Here is a 17158-nt window from a genome sequence, read left to right on the forward strand (position 1 = left end):
TTTTTTTTTTACAAATCCCTTTTCCTCTTTCTTATTTAGCAGCTCCTGCTGCTATTAAGCTTGTTCGGTCTATCCCACTTTTAAGATTCCACTAGTTCCATTGATAACTCTGTTCTTCAGTTTCATTTGAAATCTGCCAGCAAATCCTCACAAATTTCTTCGGAGATTCAGAGTGAAAGAAGAGGAGAGGCGAAGTTTTTGTAGGTTCGGAGTGTTTATGACCTATATATATGTACTTTGGGATTATGATGACGATGCATATTCAGTACTGGCGAGCGCCGGTACTGGTAAAATCCTCGTTTTTCTTTTGGACCAACTAATATGGACAACTACTTGTACCATCCCAGTTATTTGATCCTAAAAGCACAACTAAACACAATTACAATTGCAAATATTTGTGTCATCCCAGATAAGTATTCCTAATGGTATGGTATAACTAAAAAAATATGATTCGTAGTAACTAATGTTCATCAATATCACTCACTGATCCCAAGGAAGACTTCAAACTGCGCATGTCGAGCCTTCATTCACCCGGCAACGATTCAGTATCCCCCCAACATCGGGGTGGACATGTTGCTGCCAAGTCCGCGAAATACAAATAAATCCGGTTTCTTTGTGTTGTCGATTAATCTCTGCTAACGGATAATCTAATTTCAGGTAGGTACCTACTTATTGATCTGAACGGTTTATTAGTGGGTCGAAATAATAAATTTGTACCAAGGTAATTGTAACATTTTATTACTATCACATTACTGTGAAATATAATAAGACTTTTCAGTGTTTGTTTTTATTGATTTACCTAACGTTTTCAGTCCTACTTTTAGTAAGATAAACAAACTTTACGTTCAGCCCTTCGTTAATTTTATGGATGAAAGTAATGTGATAGCTGTGAATGGTACATACCTACTTATTTTTTTCTACCTAATAGGTCTTATTACGACCTACTTTATAAATTATACATAGGTCCCTGTTGGTTATCACAGTTTACAAATGAAAGGTGTTAAAGAAAGAGGAGGAGACCTGAATTATGGATGGAGGGTGAAATATGAACCATAGAAAACGGAATAAATAATATAACATAAATCACCTATCTATTATGTTGAATTAAATCAGTAAGCAAAGGGACGATTTTTGTTAAAAAACGTATCATCTGTTATTTTTCCCTTGCGACGCCTTGGTTCCACACGCTTTCTCTTTGTGTGTTTCGATTTGTACGCTCAGCTTCAGGGTTGGTACATGATAAGAAGTAGGTATGTTCACTCACAGTAACTTTTTTATACTAATAGCAACCATGGTTATATGAAGCTCAAGAGTACCTATTATGAATTGTCCTCATCGAACTACATTTACCTCGGTATAAGGAACACACCATTTGATAAAATTGCAGTAAAACGTAATGGGGCTGTACTATGTGTGATGGTGGCAGTGCGCGGGCGCGGCGAGCTGGCCGCACGATGGTGACCACGAGCGTGGGGCTTCTTACAGTGCTGGTGGCGGCTGCCGGCGGCTGCTACCTATTTCCAAGTGGTATACATTCTGTAATCTATTTAGTTTTCAGTTCTTTCAATAGGAAATAAATTGGTCTCTTTTATGAGTACCGAAGTACCTAATACCGAAAGCTAACATGAAGGGAATTATGAATGTGGATCAAAGGTCACTACAGCAATTCCACAGTTTGAACAAGTTCACCTGTTTCAGAGTCAAAAAAGTAGAATTTATTTATTTATTTAAACTTCATTGCACAAAATATAAATGTATAGCACAGTTGGCGGATTTAATGCTAGTAGCATTATCTACCAGTCAACCATTGGGTATGACAGAGAACTTTATATGGGGTCAAACTAAATAAATATATGATGAGGACAACTAGTCCTGATTTATAATTTTTGACGAAATAAAAAACTCTGGACTCGATAAAAGGATGTGTATTCGGAAAAACGTTCAAAAAAAGGCGGGAAGATTTTTCTTCTTTTTTTTTATAGAAATTGCGCACAGATAATTAATTGGCGCAAACATGCCCCCGGGCGTTGAAAGCCTCTCTTTCAACCAAACTCTGCGTCGACGGGTAGAGGGCAAATCCTATTGAAAGCTCTTCGTATGACTCCAACAGATGTGGTGATGTCTGCCACCCGAACAATTCCATCTGATCCAGGATGGACGGCAATGACTCTTCCCAATCGCCATTTGAGAGGAGGTAGATGATCTTCCTTTACGATGACCAATGCACCCAGCTTCAGTGTATCGTTGCCCTTTTGCCACTTGGTTCTGTGCTGCAACTCAGACACGAACTCCTTACTCCAACGAGCCCAAAAATGCTGGCGTAGCTGCTCTATTCGTTGGAAACGTGATAATGAAGCAGTGGAATGGTCCTTGATATCATGCCGTGGAAGTGAAGTAAGAGGCCGGCCTATCAAAAAATGTCCAGGAGTCAATGGGGTGCAATCTGCTGGATCGGAAGACAGAGGCGTCAGTGGACGTGAATTTAATATCGCCTCAATCTGGACTAACGTGGTGTAAAGTTCTTCAAACGTAAGGTTACAATTTCCCAACACTCGCCTAAGGTGGAACTTTGTTGACTTAACACCCGCTTCCCAAAGACCGCCGTAATGAGGGCTATACGCAGGGATAAAATGGAATTTGATACCATCATTAGCTAATTGTTCGCTCAAGGAATCACAATTAGTTTTAAGAAACTTCGAAAGTTCATTGCAGGCCCCTACGAATGAGGTACCGTTATCGCAATAAATATCATCGGGCTTTCCCCGTCGCGAAATAAATCGAAATAATGCTAGTAAATACTTATTACTCGTTAAGTCACTCACCAGCTCCAAATGGATAGCTTTAGTAGTGCAACACACAAAAATTGCAATGTACACTTTTATCAGCTTACATCCGCGACCTTGCCGACTAGCAGCCATGATGGGACCAGCATAGTCCACACCAGTGCACTGAAAGGGGTAACCGCCTGGAAGGAGACGCTTCTGTGGTAAATTGCCCATTATAGGACTAACTGTTCTACCTGATATGCGACAGCAACGTACACACTTACGATAACAACTCCTCGCTAAATTTCGTCCGTCTATAGGCCAGTACGAATCTCTAATAGAAGCCAACATCAATTGTGGGCCTGCATGCATTAACCTTATATGTTCAAATTCAAAAAGTAATTTTGTAAATTTATGAGTGGACTGTAAAATAATAGGGTGCTTTTTCTCAAAACAAAACAAGGAATTAACTAAGCGTCCTCCAACACGCATTATTTTATTATCATCAAGAAATACATTAAATTTAATAAGGGCGCTTTTATTTGGCAATTTACGATTATCAGAAAGCATTTCATACTCAGGAAATGATTCTTTTTGACTTTGTATAATGACAACATTTAGTGCATAGTATAACTTTGTATAGTGACAGAAATTTACTAGCTGTAGGCTTTTTTCTACACAATTTAATAAATTTTAAAACAGTACCTACAGTGCGGATAAGCCTTAAATAATTTGAAAATCTACTAAAATCTATAAGAGTGTAACATAGACTATCATTACGAATAGTAGCGCTGAAAGAAACAGAAGGTCGAGTTTCAGGCAGATCGTTTAACTCTAATGATTTACATGGAGAAGGCCAATGTGAACTATGTTGCTTTAGAAAGCTGGGACCGCTCCACCATAAATCAAAAGATTTCAGAACACTAATATCTCTTATAAATATTAGTTTTTTCAGTCATATGACCTAACTGTATATATTTAGACATGAAATCTCGATACATAGTGCCATAGTCAGTTTTTGATTTCAGTCTACGTTCTAGAGAATAAAAAACATTTAGATGCCCTTTGGAATGAGTCTCCTAACATGGAAGGACTTTGCTTCATAGGAATACGAACACAAAAATGACCATCTTCTAAACGTGTCGTATTTTTCAAAAAATGTTCCTCACATAACCTTTCTTCAGGTGAATAATGAGAGAATGGAGGGTTTATCTCTTCCAGATTCCAAAACTTTACCAAATCATTGTGAATTTTATTAAAATCATTATTAAAAGAGGAATCTGTCTGAGTAAAATTACAAGAAATATCATTTGACCTACGCTTACCTGGATTATAAGTAACAGGACCGGAAACTATCCAGCCTAGTAACGTGTCACACAGTACCGGCTTACCTACACCTAGTCTAATTCTCTGTGACCCGACCAAGTCCCAGAAGAGATCAGCACCTATTAATATATCTACTTCTGACGGCTTATTAAATGTGGGGTCCGCTAAAAATATGTTATCTGGAATATTCAAGTCTAAAATGTCGATTTCGCGACAAGGCATAACACTCATTAATGATGGCAAAATAAAACAACTCAACTTTGCAGTACAAGAGTTGTATAAAGACGTCATCTTTACGTGACATATTTTGCCTACGTGAGAACTCACGTTATTTATGCCATAGACTGAACCATTAACATGACTAGTATTCAAATTGAGCCGAGTAGGTACATAAGCGTTCTGTCATAAATGATGAAGTACTACCACTATCAAGCAGGGCGCGCACTATGTGCTCACGATCGTTCTGATCACATAACTTGATGAGAGCGGTAGACAACAAAACACCACCGCGGTGTTCACCGTTACCACCACAAGACGAACTGAGATCCGCAGACAAAGTTAAATTATTTGCACTCGCATCAGTGCTTGTCCCAGCGTCAGCGGGCGGTAACGAAGGTATGGAAACAAATGAGCTATCTCGTGATGTATTTTCATTAGCATTATTATTGCAAGAATTTGAAACATGCTTATTATCCGTCAAATGCAACAATATATTGTGACGGCGTTTACACAATTTGCAACCCGGCCTTTTACAACGATTGGCAAAATGACCAACACGAAAACAATTATAACAAACTTTATAGTTAGGCATTAACTTGTAACGGGCGTCTACACTAAGCGCAAGGAATTGTGAACAACTACTTAACAAGTGATCTGACTTACAGTGCGGACACAACTTATTATTTAAATTATAATTATTGGGATTCACAACAAGCATAGATTGTATTCTACCTGTACTATGCTTAGAGGGAGAAGCATTATTGCGAGCTCGCGCTAACTCTAAGGTTTCCAACAAGTCAGAGCGCATGCGAATGAATTGTAGGAATGTACTAAATGTAATTACTATATCTTTATCTATGCGACCCTTATGATCCTCCCACTCACGCAATGTTTGCTGAGGTAATTTACAAGTCACTATATATATTAATAAAGTGTCCCAGTGTTTCACAGGCTCACCTAGTGACTCCAATGCACGTAGATTTTTATTAAGTTGATCAATTAAAACTTTTAACACAAAAGATGACTCTTTCACTATAGTGTTTAAATTAAATAAGGAGGATAAATGATTCTGCACCAATAATCTTTTATTGTCAAAACGATCACATATCAATTTCCAAGCTATGTCGTAATTTCCGGCTGAAAACTCAACGGCATGAATTACAACAGCAGCAGATCCCTCCAAAGACGCTCGCAAGTAATGAAATTTATTAATTTGGTCAATTTCGTCATTACAATGAATAAGGCTGATAAAAGTGTCACGGAACTCCAACCAATTGCTATAGGTCCCGTTGAACTTTGGGAGCTGTATGGTGGGCAACCTAACAGGCTTACGTTGACCAATACGGGTAATTTTATCACTACTTACCGACTCTTTATCATTATTGTACTTACATAGTAAGTCCTGTGCCCTAGACAGTGAGTTGTAATACAAAGACTCGAACTCAGCTCGTTCGGTTAATCGAAAATTGATATCGTCAGCTAAACATTCTAAACGTAACTGTACCTCATTGTAAAGTTCATACATACTTTCGATCTTCCCCATCCGTAATTGCAATTCCCTGACCGTACAACTGTCCAACTGTTCATCAAATTCTGGCAACCCATCCAGGTAATTGATGAATAGCGTCAAACGTCCCTTAAAACTACCTCGTTTCTTAACAAGTTCCTTCTCTTCAGACATATTTGGAAACGGATGTGGTCAACCTGAAATGTTTACAATGGAAATATAAACAACCGATGTTTAAAGTAAAGATACAGTTATGCCTACCAATTTAATGCATTAATCATCTAACAATAATTTGTCGACAATTAAATTAACAAAATGCATCAATTGAAAAAGAATGTGTCGATAATTTAACTAAAACAAACTTTACTGTCTATTAAATGATAACAAGGGCCTTAGTGATTTTTGTTGCAAAAATAAACTGTCAAGTTAATTAATTACTTTGCATTGAACATAAGTACATCACCATAAATAAAATAGGCTCATTAAACCGAAATAACAAATTACAATCATACACGACGGCAACCAATATTTGACCTACCTACATAGGTTCATATGATACACCTGCGATGATAACTTAGTAACAATAAATTGACCTATGCACCTTTATTTTACGTGAATAATAAAAGAATTTGCTAAAATAACAAATAATATATCCAAATAATGAAACAACAATGCTTCCTATACCTATTTAATTAAGTATAATTTGGATATAATTAAAGCAAATATTACGTAAAAAAACAATGGAGAAAGATGCTAGGTATTAAAAAACATTAAGTGTAATAAATAGTACTAACCTTATAAAATCCTTAATTAACACACTTAACATTACCTGTTCGAGTGTTGGGTTAGTTATTTAAATATAATATTACGACTTAACACCTTATAAAATGTACTCCGTCATCTGCAGAATTTTCCTTTAGGTAGTAATGCCGCCTCGAGTCCGGTGATATTAATAATCGTCAAATTTACTGAAATTATTCATATTAACGCTGATCCACATTAATTATTCATCCGGCTTCGGTTTTGGACCATGATGAGGACAACTAGTCCTGATTTATAATTCTTGACGAAATAAAACTTTGGACTCGATAAAAAGGATGTGTATTCGGAAAAACGTTCAAAAAAAGGCGGGAAGATTTTTCTTCTTTTTTTTTATAGAAATTGCGCACAGATAATTAATTGGCGCAAACATATATTTATACCCAAACAAAATATAAAATAAAATAATTATAAAATATATACATAAAAATTACAATAGATATACAATATACATAAATATATAGGTGCAGCGATTACCGAAATGAGTGAAAAGGCTTAAAGGTGCCGCGTCGTATTAAATATCCTCGTGACTCAAAAAAAACCGTATATCCGTGATTTGAAACTAGAACGGCTTGGGGATGTCCTGATGGACTCAGGAAGTAAATTCCAGAGCCTAATAGCCATAACGGCGAAGAATTGGATGCAATACCTGTACGGTGAAAAGGGATAGCAAGAGTTAATTTATTTGAAGAACGTAGGATTCTTTCGTGAGTAGAACTTAATAGTTGGAAGTCTTTTTTAAAGATAGTCTGGGGCAAGCTGATTATTGAGAATGGTATAGAGCTGACATAAAATGTGAATATTTCTACGGTTACCGATGGGTAGCCATTTTAGCTAATTTATTTTAGAATTCTGACACATGGATCGACGACTTGTTGAATATCGAAGTCGGAAAGACTACCAACGATTTTATTTCTAAATCGCAGACGTGCCAGACCCGTGCCGTGGGGTCACATGTGGTCCCGGAGCACTTTGCCGGCCCACGCCTGATGGCCGCTCCTATAACTGCGAGTGCCCCACTTCCTGCCCCAGTTACGGGGATCACGAGGGCTCTCGAGCTCTGTGCGCCAGCGACGCAAGAGACTACCCTGGCGATTGTGAGATGCGACGCGCTGCATGTGACACCAATACGAATATTACGTTCAAGTATTACGGAAAATGTGGTGAGTATTTTAAATTTAATTTTCGTTGTAACGTTTTTCGATTGTATTTATCAGCTGTAGGCTCTAAATTTAAAGGTTCTCTAAAGGCGTGATGTAATTATTTTTAAGGTTGCTAGTCGCTGACATCAATCTAACGTTAAAAATTTTAAAGCACTAAATAAAGAAGCGCTTTTGTATTTCAGTTTCCTCCTATAGCTAAACAGATGTAGTGGTATTTTACTCTTGTGGAATCTAGACCAGACAGACGGACAGCGTGAGTAAAATTTCCACAAAAACTTATAAGAAGTGGTTCAAGTAAATAATGGTAAATAAAGGTTACCTAATAGACCCAAAAAATATTCATTTTATGAATTACATATAGGTAGGCATGACGAGCCCTGCCTTTCTGGTTGAAAATTGTACTTCGTCTTTTTATAGACCCTTGCGCCGGCGTGACGTGCCCTGATCCCGAAGTTTGTCAGTTGGATGACCGTCGTTCTCCGTCGTGTCGCTGTGCAGAACCCTGCCCTTTAGAGTTCTCCCCCGTATGCGCCTCGGACGGGAAGACGTATTCCAACGAATGTCAGATGCATCGAGAGTCTTGTCGTGCTAGGAAACAGTTGAAAATCATATTCAAAGGACAGTGCAGCACGGGTAAGTTTTGTAATAGCTTGACGATAAAAATAACTTATGCAAGTGGAAGCATAGGTACTGAAGTTAATGAGAAACAATGCAGTGTAATCACCTAGAACTTTTATTATTTGCAGATAAATTTATTTTAAATTATTACAATTTTTTTTAGAAACATGCGTTGCTTATGTACATGCATAGATAAGAGAGACAGTTAAAAAAAATTTAGTAACGAAATTAAATTAATAATCGCGATTTTAGATCATTTCCAAAGCGTAACGCAATCCGCATTACAACGTACACGACATCCAATTTCGCTCCTATACCTACTGGTTGTAAAACGTTCGAAGATCATAATTTCAAATTACAAATTTACGTTTATAGGAGTAAATCCTTGCGCTGAAGTGGAGTGTCGCCACGGCGCGGAATGCCGCGTTGAGGGAGGCGGCGCGGTGTGTGCGTGTCCGCCGCCGTGCGAGCCGGTGTTGCGTCCCGTGTGCGGCTCCGATTCCCGGACGCATGACAGCGAGTGTGAATTGCGACGGGCGGCTTGTTTGCTCGGCAGGGAACTGAGGGTGTTGCACGCTGGCGCTTGTGGTGAGTACAAAATAACTAAGTATAATATCAGTAATTACGATTTCGCGTAACTTATACTTAAGTGGGTACCTTAGATTCTTTTGATGATGATGATAAACAGCTATTAAAACTGTTCTTAAGCTTTTGGATGATAATATACGTCCTTATTAACAAAATTAATTTAAAATTGAGTTTTGTTAACGAATTTTACTTATTTAAGTATATAAGGCCACAAGTAATTTTACACACCAGTATAGGTATATAGCTATAGTTGTATAATCAAAAGCACACTCTATTACATTCTTACAAGTTTAATAAATATAAGCGTAAACTACAATAATTTACTAGGTTCAAACGGCGTATGCGCTGGCCGAGTTTGCCCCCACGGCGGGGAATGCGTCGCGACGGGTGAGCGTGGTGTCTGTCGTTGTCCGCGCTGCTCCAACGAGTTCGCGCCCGTCTGCGGCTCCGATGGTATATCGTACGGCAACCGCTGCAAGCTGCAACTAGAGGCTTGTAGGCACCGGCGCGACGTGCAGGTGTTGTACGACGGCCCTTGTAGTAAGTTAAATATTTAACTGTCAGGAAGTACGGTCGCGTTCATAATTGCAGTCATAGTTCGCAAAACTTTATAGCTTGCACCACTGCTATCACTCACACATTCACACAAATAACACAATAAACAACAAGCGGTGAAACGTTGGGTAACGCGCCATCAAGAAGAGGGTAGTCTAAAAAGTCGACCGCGCAGCGACCGTCGTCCGCTAATAATCAACACAGCGACTCGCCACACAGCGGAGATCCATGGTGGAACAGTACGAAAATAATGGTTTCATACCGACCAGAATATTTGCGGAACAGTTCGACACATTAGTGGTTACTGTTCGTCGAGTTTTCATCGTGAGGGACTATACAACAGGCAGCCAGCAAGAAAGCCGTATTTATCCGAAATAAAAAAGCAAAATTATGTCATCACAACACGGTATGCTTCATTTATGGCGAAGAAATGCAACTCTGTATGAAGAAAAAAATATAGTGCCAAATATGGAGTCTGGACACATATCTGTAAATATGTGGGGCTGGATGAGTGCTGCTGGACCTGGGGAACAGGTGTGGATAGCAGGACGCGCTACAGCTGCTCATTATGTGCAAGTGCTGCAAGAAACCATGTTACCAACTGTGCGGTGTATTTATCCGATTGATGATATGCCAACAATATCATTTGTGCAAGACAACTGCCCTGTGCATCGAGTCCATATAGTGCGTGAAAGGTTCTGCCAATTTATATTAAAAGTAATAATTACTTGGATAGTATTTTAAGGACAGCTTCAATATCTTTTCTTTATGAAAACGAATAATTAAGCTGTAACCTTAATAACAGGAGATAAGTGGATAATACAATTAGTGTAATACACTATATATGTATAGCTTTATATAATCATCAATATGTAAATAAAACTATAGGTAAACTGTTTTAATAAAATTTACTAATTTTAATTATTGAATGTTTTATTTTGCTCCCTCTTCTTTAATATATCTTGCTGATTTCCGTGTTTGAAGACACGGGTAGGTATTGTAATTCTTAGATATCAGTTAGTTAGTTAGTCAGTCAGTTACTTAGTTCAAATGGCACCTTGAAACATTAAAAATTGTCAGTAAAAAAATAAAAAAAAAATCCTTGAATAACTTCGGAATCCAAGTAACGCTAGTAACTAGAACAAGCGAGTGTGAGCAAGCGAGATTATCTAATATATCTTAGATCTCACTTGCTCACACGAAGTAATAAAATTGCTACCCAATAATTTTCAAAGGAACCACTACCTATGTTAGGGTCGTGTGCAGACTAACTTTCAACCTTATTGAAATGACATAAGTCTGGCAGTCGCAGGCTTCCCTTTATAGGCAAATCTTATGCAAATAATGAGAGACGACGATATCTCGATCGACAATTATCGGGCCCAGTTCGGCCATCGTTGATTATCGTCTCTTTCTGTTTTGTTATGTTATATGTCAAAGAATAATAGACTGTTTTCCTTAGTAGTCATTGGTATTAAAGACCGTATTCATTTGAAGGAATATTTATTCTTTTTAAATATGCATGTGTGTGTGTATCTAGTGGAACCTCAGTGCACGCTATTTTAACCCGTAAGAATTTTAAAACTATGACTGCAGATATGAACGCGATCGTACCTAGTGTAATTCTTCTAGAAATTGGACGGATAGGGTTAGGAACACGGATTAGGTAATTAACTGAATTAAAGTGAAGAATTAGTCGTCTTCCTCAGGAAACTGTTATTAGTAGAACACGCATAGATCGAACAGAACCATTTATCTCTGACTCGTACGTAGAAAAAATCCTTTAAGATTAAATCAACTATAGATTTTTTCTAAGCAGTTTAACAGTAGCTAGGACAATCAAATTGATTTACTTTTTTCAGATTTGTTTCTGTACTCTCTGGTTTATGGTTATAATTTAAGGGCGTAAATTAACATCAGTACCTACCCCCATATTTCAGACGGCTGTGAAAATAAGAAGTGTGAATTTTACGCCGTCTGTGAAAGCGACGGCATTTCGGAAGCCAGCTGTGTCTGTCCTAAACATTGCGAAGAAGGAACCGTGAGTAATCAAATACAACATTGCAAGACATTTCTTCACTTTTAAAGAAATTAAATTATCTTGCATTTATTTAAATCGGTCACACATTTCTAACTTATCTCTGCTATTTCCCGTTACTTTGAAACATTTACGGTTGCCATTATATAAGAGTTCGAACGAACTATCATTTTTTCAGGAGACTGAAGAAGTGTGCGGCAACGATAACAATACTTACAGTAGTATTTGTGCATTGCGGGACGTAGCTTGTCGTGAGAAGCGCCGGCTTCATATTAAACATATGGGCTCTTGTGGTTCGTATAAAGTATTGTATGTATATTTATTACCATAAACTTTTGATTTTGTCAATGTCTTTAACTTCTCGGCCTTCTTTAGATGCATAGTGTTACTTCATATTGTGAAATGATTTGGCAAAGTTAATCCATCGTCTAGTCCCGTTATTACAAAATCAACCTAAAGGTACCTTTAATTCTATAAAATAATTTTGAATGGTTATTTTGTATAACTATACTAAATAATATGAAAAGGTACCACTGAAATAACCTATCATTTAATTTATAAAAAAATATTCCCGTAGAATCCTGTTTGGGCGTCCAGTGCCCAGTCGGCACTTGGTGCGCTCGCGGGGCATGCGCGTGCGCAACTCCGTGCGCAGACTCGGCGCGCGAGCCCGTGTGCTCCGATACACGGCGGACTTTTCCGCACGAGTGCGCACTGCAAAAGGCGGCTTGTGAAGCGCGCATGCGCGGGGAACAGTCAATGAGAGTCGCGTATTATGGCGAGTGCACTGATTCGCAGGATGATAATAACACGGCCGGTAAGCATTTAGGGTCAAGGTGATAGACTGCTTCTTTGACACTTCTATATTTTAAAATAATTATAATAGTCCCGCTCGAAGGACCATTATCTACATCATCAAACTTTTTACTGAATTAATGAAATAATTTAATGAAACCGTATTAAATAATGCAAAATTTTCAGGCGTGAATAAGACTATGAAAACTGATTTGAGCAATGAGATTCGTTCTTCCGATGAGACGGAGAGTTCGAGCGAGCCCGGTGCGAGTAAAGCAGTATGCGCAAGAGTGCAATGTGCTTACGAAGCTACGTGTGCTGTCGATAGCCATGGACAGCCTAGGTAAATTTATAAGCATTATCATAATTGGTCAATACTCAACACAAACCTGAAGTTTGAATTTCTGTCGTGGATTCAATGAATATTTACGCTTTATCGTGCAGAGCGGTCTCAGAAGTACCTATATATAAATCGGGTTATATTGAGCTTAAAACTAGCATATTTGTCTTGCAGATGTGCCTGTCTATTCGACTGCGCGGCAGCAGCAGCAGCGACAACCTCAGCTGCCCCAGTCTGTGCGTCTGACCTGAGACTGTATCCTACCCTCTGTCACATGAAGCTGGAAGCTTGTAGAAGACAGGAGGACTTAAGACTCCGCCCTCTAGCATTATGCCGGGGATTAGAGGTAAAAGCGGATTAGATGTAATCGGTCATAGAGACATTGTCAAGTAGGTACAACGTAATATATAAACATGTACACAATAGTGTATTCACCAGTAAACGATCATGTACATGTTATATAAAATTTTGCTTGCAGGAGGTCTAATGGTTAAGTAGACTTAGTTATGAACTGTATTGAAAGAACTAAATATGAGTTCAATAACTACCTAAGAACATGAGTGTTTCCATATGTTACAGTTCAGGCCGTGTGGGGACGATGAACCGCTAACGGACGCAGAGGGCCGTCCAATGGACTGCGGCGGAGGCCCTCACCGCAAGGACTGCCCCGCTGGCAGCTACTGTCATCACACCGCTAAAGCAGCTCGATGCTGTAGGAAGGGTAATTCTTACTTACAATTGAAATGGTGTAATTAAATGACTTGAGCTTCTTACTTACTTCTTATTTATTTCTGGCCAGTATGATAGGTAAACTCTGGGTGTTCCTAAAGAGGATGTGATAGGTACGTAAAACGTTAGTATGATAATTTAATTGATATCATTTATAAATCAAAAGTCACATCTTTTGTGAGTTCACACCTTGATAATTTCAATCGGTCATTAAATTATCCTCGAATCTAGTACTGGGGGTAGGAAGAAGAAATCCAGTATGTACCTGATAGTATTTTTTTTGTGACATTCTATTTGTTTTAAACAGAGAAAGGTATGATCGAGACCAAAAGCTGCCAAGAGTCCTGGCACGGTTGCTGTGCGGACGGCGTCACAGCGGCGCGCGGTCCGGGCGGCGCCGGCTGTCCGTCACAATGCGGCTGCCACCGGCTCGGCTCCGTGTCGGAGCAGTGCGCCGAGGACGGCCAGTGCGCGTGCCGGCCCGGCGTCGGCGGCACCAAGTGCGACCGCTGCGAGCCCGGATACTGGGGGCTACCTAGGATAGGCACTGGACATGCTGGATGTATACGTAAGTGAGAGGAAGTGTTTGTTACAGTGCATTGTAATTTCAATCATGACTAAGGGCTGCCGAGAACCATATCTTGATGATAAGTTTTGTCATAATGCGGCTGACACCGCCTCGGGACTGTGTCGGAGCAGTGCGACGAAAATGGCTAGTGCGCGTGCCGGCCCCGCGTTGGCCGCAATTAGTGTGACCACTGCGAGCCCAGATACTGGGAGTTGCCGAGGATTGGAATTGGACATGCTGTATGTATTCCCGAGTGATGAGTTTCTTACAGTGCAAATAAGCTATGTTCCAAGTGGTACCCAGTATATTTGTTTAACAAAAAAAAAAAAAAAAACAAATATGATGGAGGCTAAAGCTTGTCAAGACTAATGGCATAGTTACTACTCGGTGCGAGCTGCGCTGGGTACCGGAGCAGCACGATGAGAACGAAATTATTTCGTAAAAACTAAGTTCGTTGTGATCGCGGGCGGTTTAGTCACAGTGCGACAAGAAAGGACAGTAGTAGGTACTGCGTAATTTCGACCACCCATGTGGTTTCTCTCTTACTCATAAATGTCGATAATTAGCATACATAAACTAAAAAATAGCTAGGTTAGGTTTCTCAAGTTCCTCTTAGGGAACAAAAAGCTTGCTCTTAAGCGGGACAAATGCATAGATGACGATGATGAACTTAGAAAAGCAAGTTAACTGCAGTTGTCATATTATTTTAGTATCTACTAAAGTAACTGAATTTATGTTTTGCAGCTTGTGGATGCTCAGCTTTTGGATCGGTACGCGAGGATTGCGAACAAATGACAGGAAGATGTGTGTGCAAACCAGGCATACAGGGACAGAAGTGTACTGTTTGCTCCAATCATGAACACACTCTTGGACCTAAGGGTTGTTTTGATCGTAAGTACAAAAATTTTCATCGAAAAAAAATTTGCACAATGTCAGTAAACAATGAGTACTTAGGTACTATGTGTTAGTAGAATTTAATGTAAGGTTATTGAAACTTTGTCCCCAGCCGAATCAACGCAACTCCCAGCAACAAACTGCGATCACATGACATGTTATTTCGGAGCGTACTGTTTAGTGCGTAGTGGGTTAGCGACGTGCGAGTGCACAGCTACTGAGTGCGCCGCCACTGAAGGCCCGCCTGTATGCGGCAGTGATTCTCGCACTTACCTCTCTTCTTGTCATCTGAGAGCCCACGCTTGCAGAACTCAATCCGATATCGTAGCCCAAGCCTTTGGCCCTTGCGCCAACGAAACACCCCACGTCAGGCGAGGTAGCCGGTCCACAGATTCTCGGAAACAGCACACGCGTAACTCCGAAACGCTAGAATCGAATCACGTAAAATTTGCTACAAACTCCATTCAATACACTGACGCTTCAGTAGACACCAGCGATAGCGGCAAACCAGACAGCCCAGATCCTGAACTAACGTGTGTTGATATTCTTCCTCCTGTTGGTTACCGCTAAATTTAAGCTAGTAAGCTAGTCCTGTAGACTTCGTATATTGTATTTATAGAGTAGACAATTCTATTTATATAAATTCTTGGACAGTAAATTAATTTTTTGTTCTAAAATAAAATTAATCCACAGAATATGTCTACATAGATGGTAATAGTTTAGATGACAAAATTGACGAACAAGCAAATTGTGTTGTGAAACCGACGAAAGAAATCTATTACGATCATGAGGATATAGAAATCAAACCGATTGAATCAAATGAAGTTGACGAAAATTATTCACAATACGAAGAATATGAAGAAGTTGATGAGATTTATAAAGCACCTTTGTTTGACGGTAAGGCAACTATGTCAGCAAGGGTTAGGATGCCAGCTAAACGCTTTGATATCTGGGCTGAAGTATCCGCTGTATGTGGCAAAGGAACAATAATGAGCGCATCAGGTTCGAAGGATCATTTATGGCTGGGTTTAGTTGAAGAAAAGGCTATCTTACGATGGAATGCGGGGAGTGGGCCTGTGGAACTGCGTTCCGGGAAAGTTAAGACAGATGGACGATCGAAGATATCAGCAAGAAGGTACAAGAAGGATGCAATGCTGAGAGTTGGGTCGACTACAACGCGAGGATCGGCGCACGGGCATATGACCTCGCTCGACGTCGCTTCGCTCATTTACGTCGGCAATCCCCCTGAAAATGTGACCAAGTGAGTATTACAGTTTTTTCGGTGATGTACATATCTAGTAGGAATCTTTAGAAAAATGGAAACCATTTCAGACTGAGTATATAAGTAAAGTCGAAATAGATTATAGACATTCATAAGTACTTCTGTAGTAATTATTATATCATTTAGAATTTTATAGTACTGATAATCTTTTATCGCCATGTTATCGTTTACTAGGTTGATAAACTCCTCCCTTGCTGGGTTCGTGGGATGCGTGCACCGCCTCCGAGTAAGCGGCCGTGACGTCATCCCGCCGGCCCGGGGGCTCCATGTCATTGCTCAGGGACTCCGACCATGCACTCCACAGAACCTTGCCCAACTTGAGTGCCCTTGAACAACTATGTTTAACTTTTTGTTAAGAAACAGACAACATTCTTACTTATAAGATGAAAAACCAGAATATTATTTAAGACTTATATAATTGAGCATTTCCTTATGTATCGTTCATGTAACAGAAATCGACTTTTTTATTAGTTATTTTAAAGAGAGCATTTGAAAAGTAAATGAAATTTCTTATTCAAAACTTGCTTTTCGCGCGAAATTAGATTCATATCATATTTTTCACCATACCTTAAATTAACTATAAGTACCTATAGAGAGACAGAATATGAGACCAATTTATGTAATGAGGAATTGAAATGATCAGTTATAGGCATTTTGTTTTTTAATTATAAAATTTATATTTCAATCGTTTCTTGAAATTGAATATTGTTGAGAAGTGATAGATATTAGTACGATGTATTTACATGTACTTAATGCTTGTTTTTACTAAAATATTACCTGTTTAATACTATCTAAGTAGTTTCTACTAATATAAACTATGTAGGTAATACTTGAAAATGTTAAACTTTCTAATGGTGTGATATTTATTTTTTATTACCCTATGATTCATAATAGCAATAATATTATAGCTGTATCAAAATTCTGTACTGAGCTATTGCATTGTGATATTACT

The 17158-nt window shown here is 39.0% G+C and overlaps 1 protein-coding gene across 1 annotated transcript; it reads left to right on the forward strand.

Annotated features, from left to right (window-relative positions):
- The first annotated feature begins 7222 nt into the window (after positions 1 to 7222).
- LOC106137805 (agrin) lies at positions 7223 to 17158 on the forward strand. Its single transcript, XM_060948793.1, has 16 exons — positions 7223 to 7235; positions 7563 to 7799; positions 8217 to 8432; positions 8670 to 9005; positions 9333 to 9545; positions 11501 to 11601; positions 11777 to 11891; positions 12176 to 12415; positions 12580 to 12736; positions 12908 to 13079; positions 13313 to 13454; positions 13770 to 14030; positions 14775 to 14921; positions 15037 to 15300; positions 15618 to 16185; positions 16381 to 17158. The coding sequence occupies exons 1-16, from the start codon at positions 7223 to 7225 to the stop codon at positions 16535 to 16537; spliced, it is 3339 nt and encodes a 1112-aa protein (XP_060804776.1). The 3' UTR covers positions 16538 to 17158.

Source organism: Amyelois transitella, chromosome 3 (assembly GCF_032362555.1).
Source record: "Amyelois transitella isolate CPQ chromosome 3, ilAmyTran1.1, whole genome shotgun sequence".
Lineage (NCBI taxonomy): Eukaryota > Metazoa > Arthropoda > Insecta > Lepidoptera > Pyralidae > Amyelois > Amyelois transitella.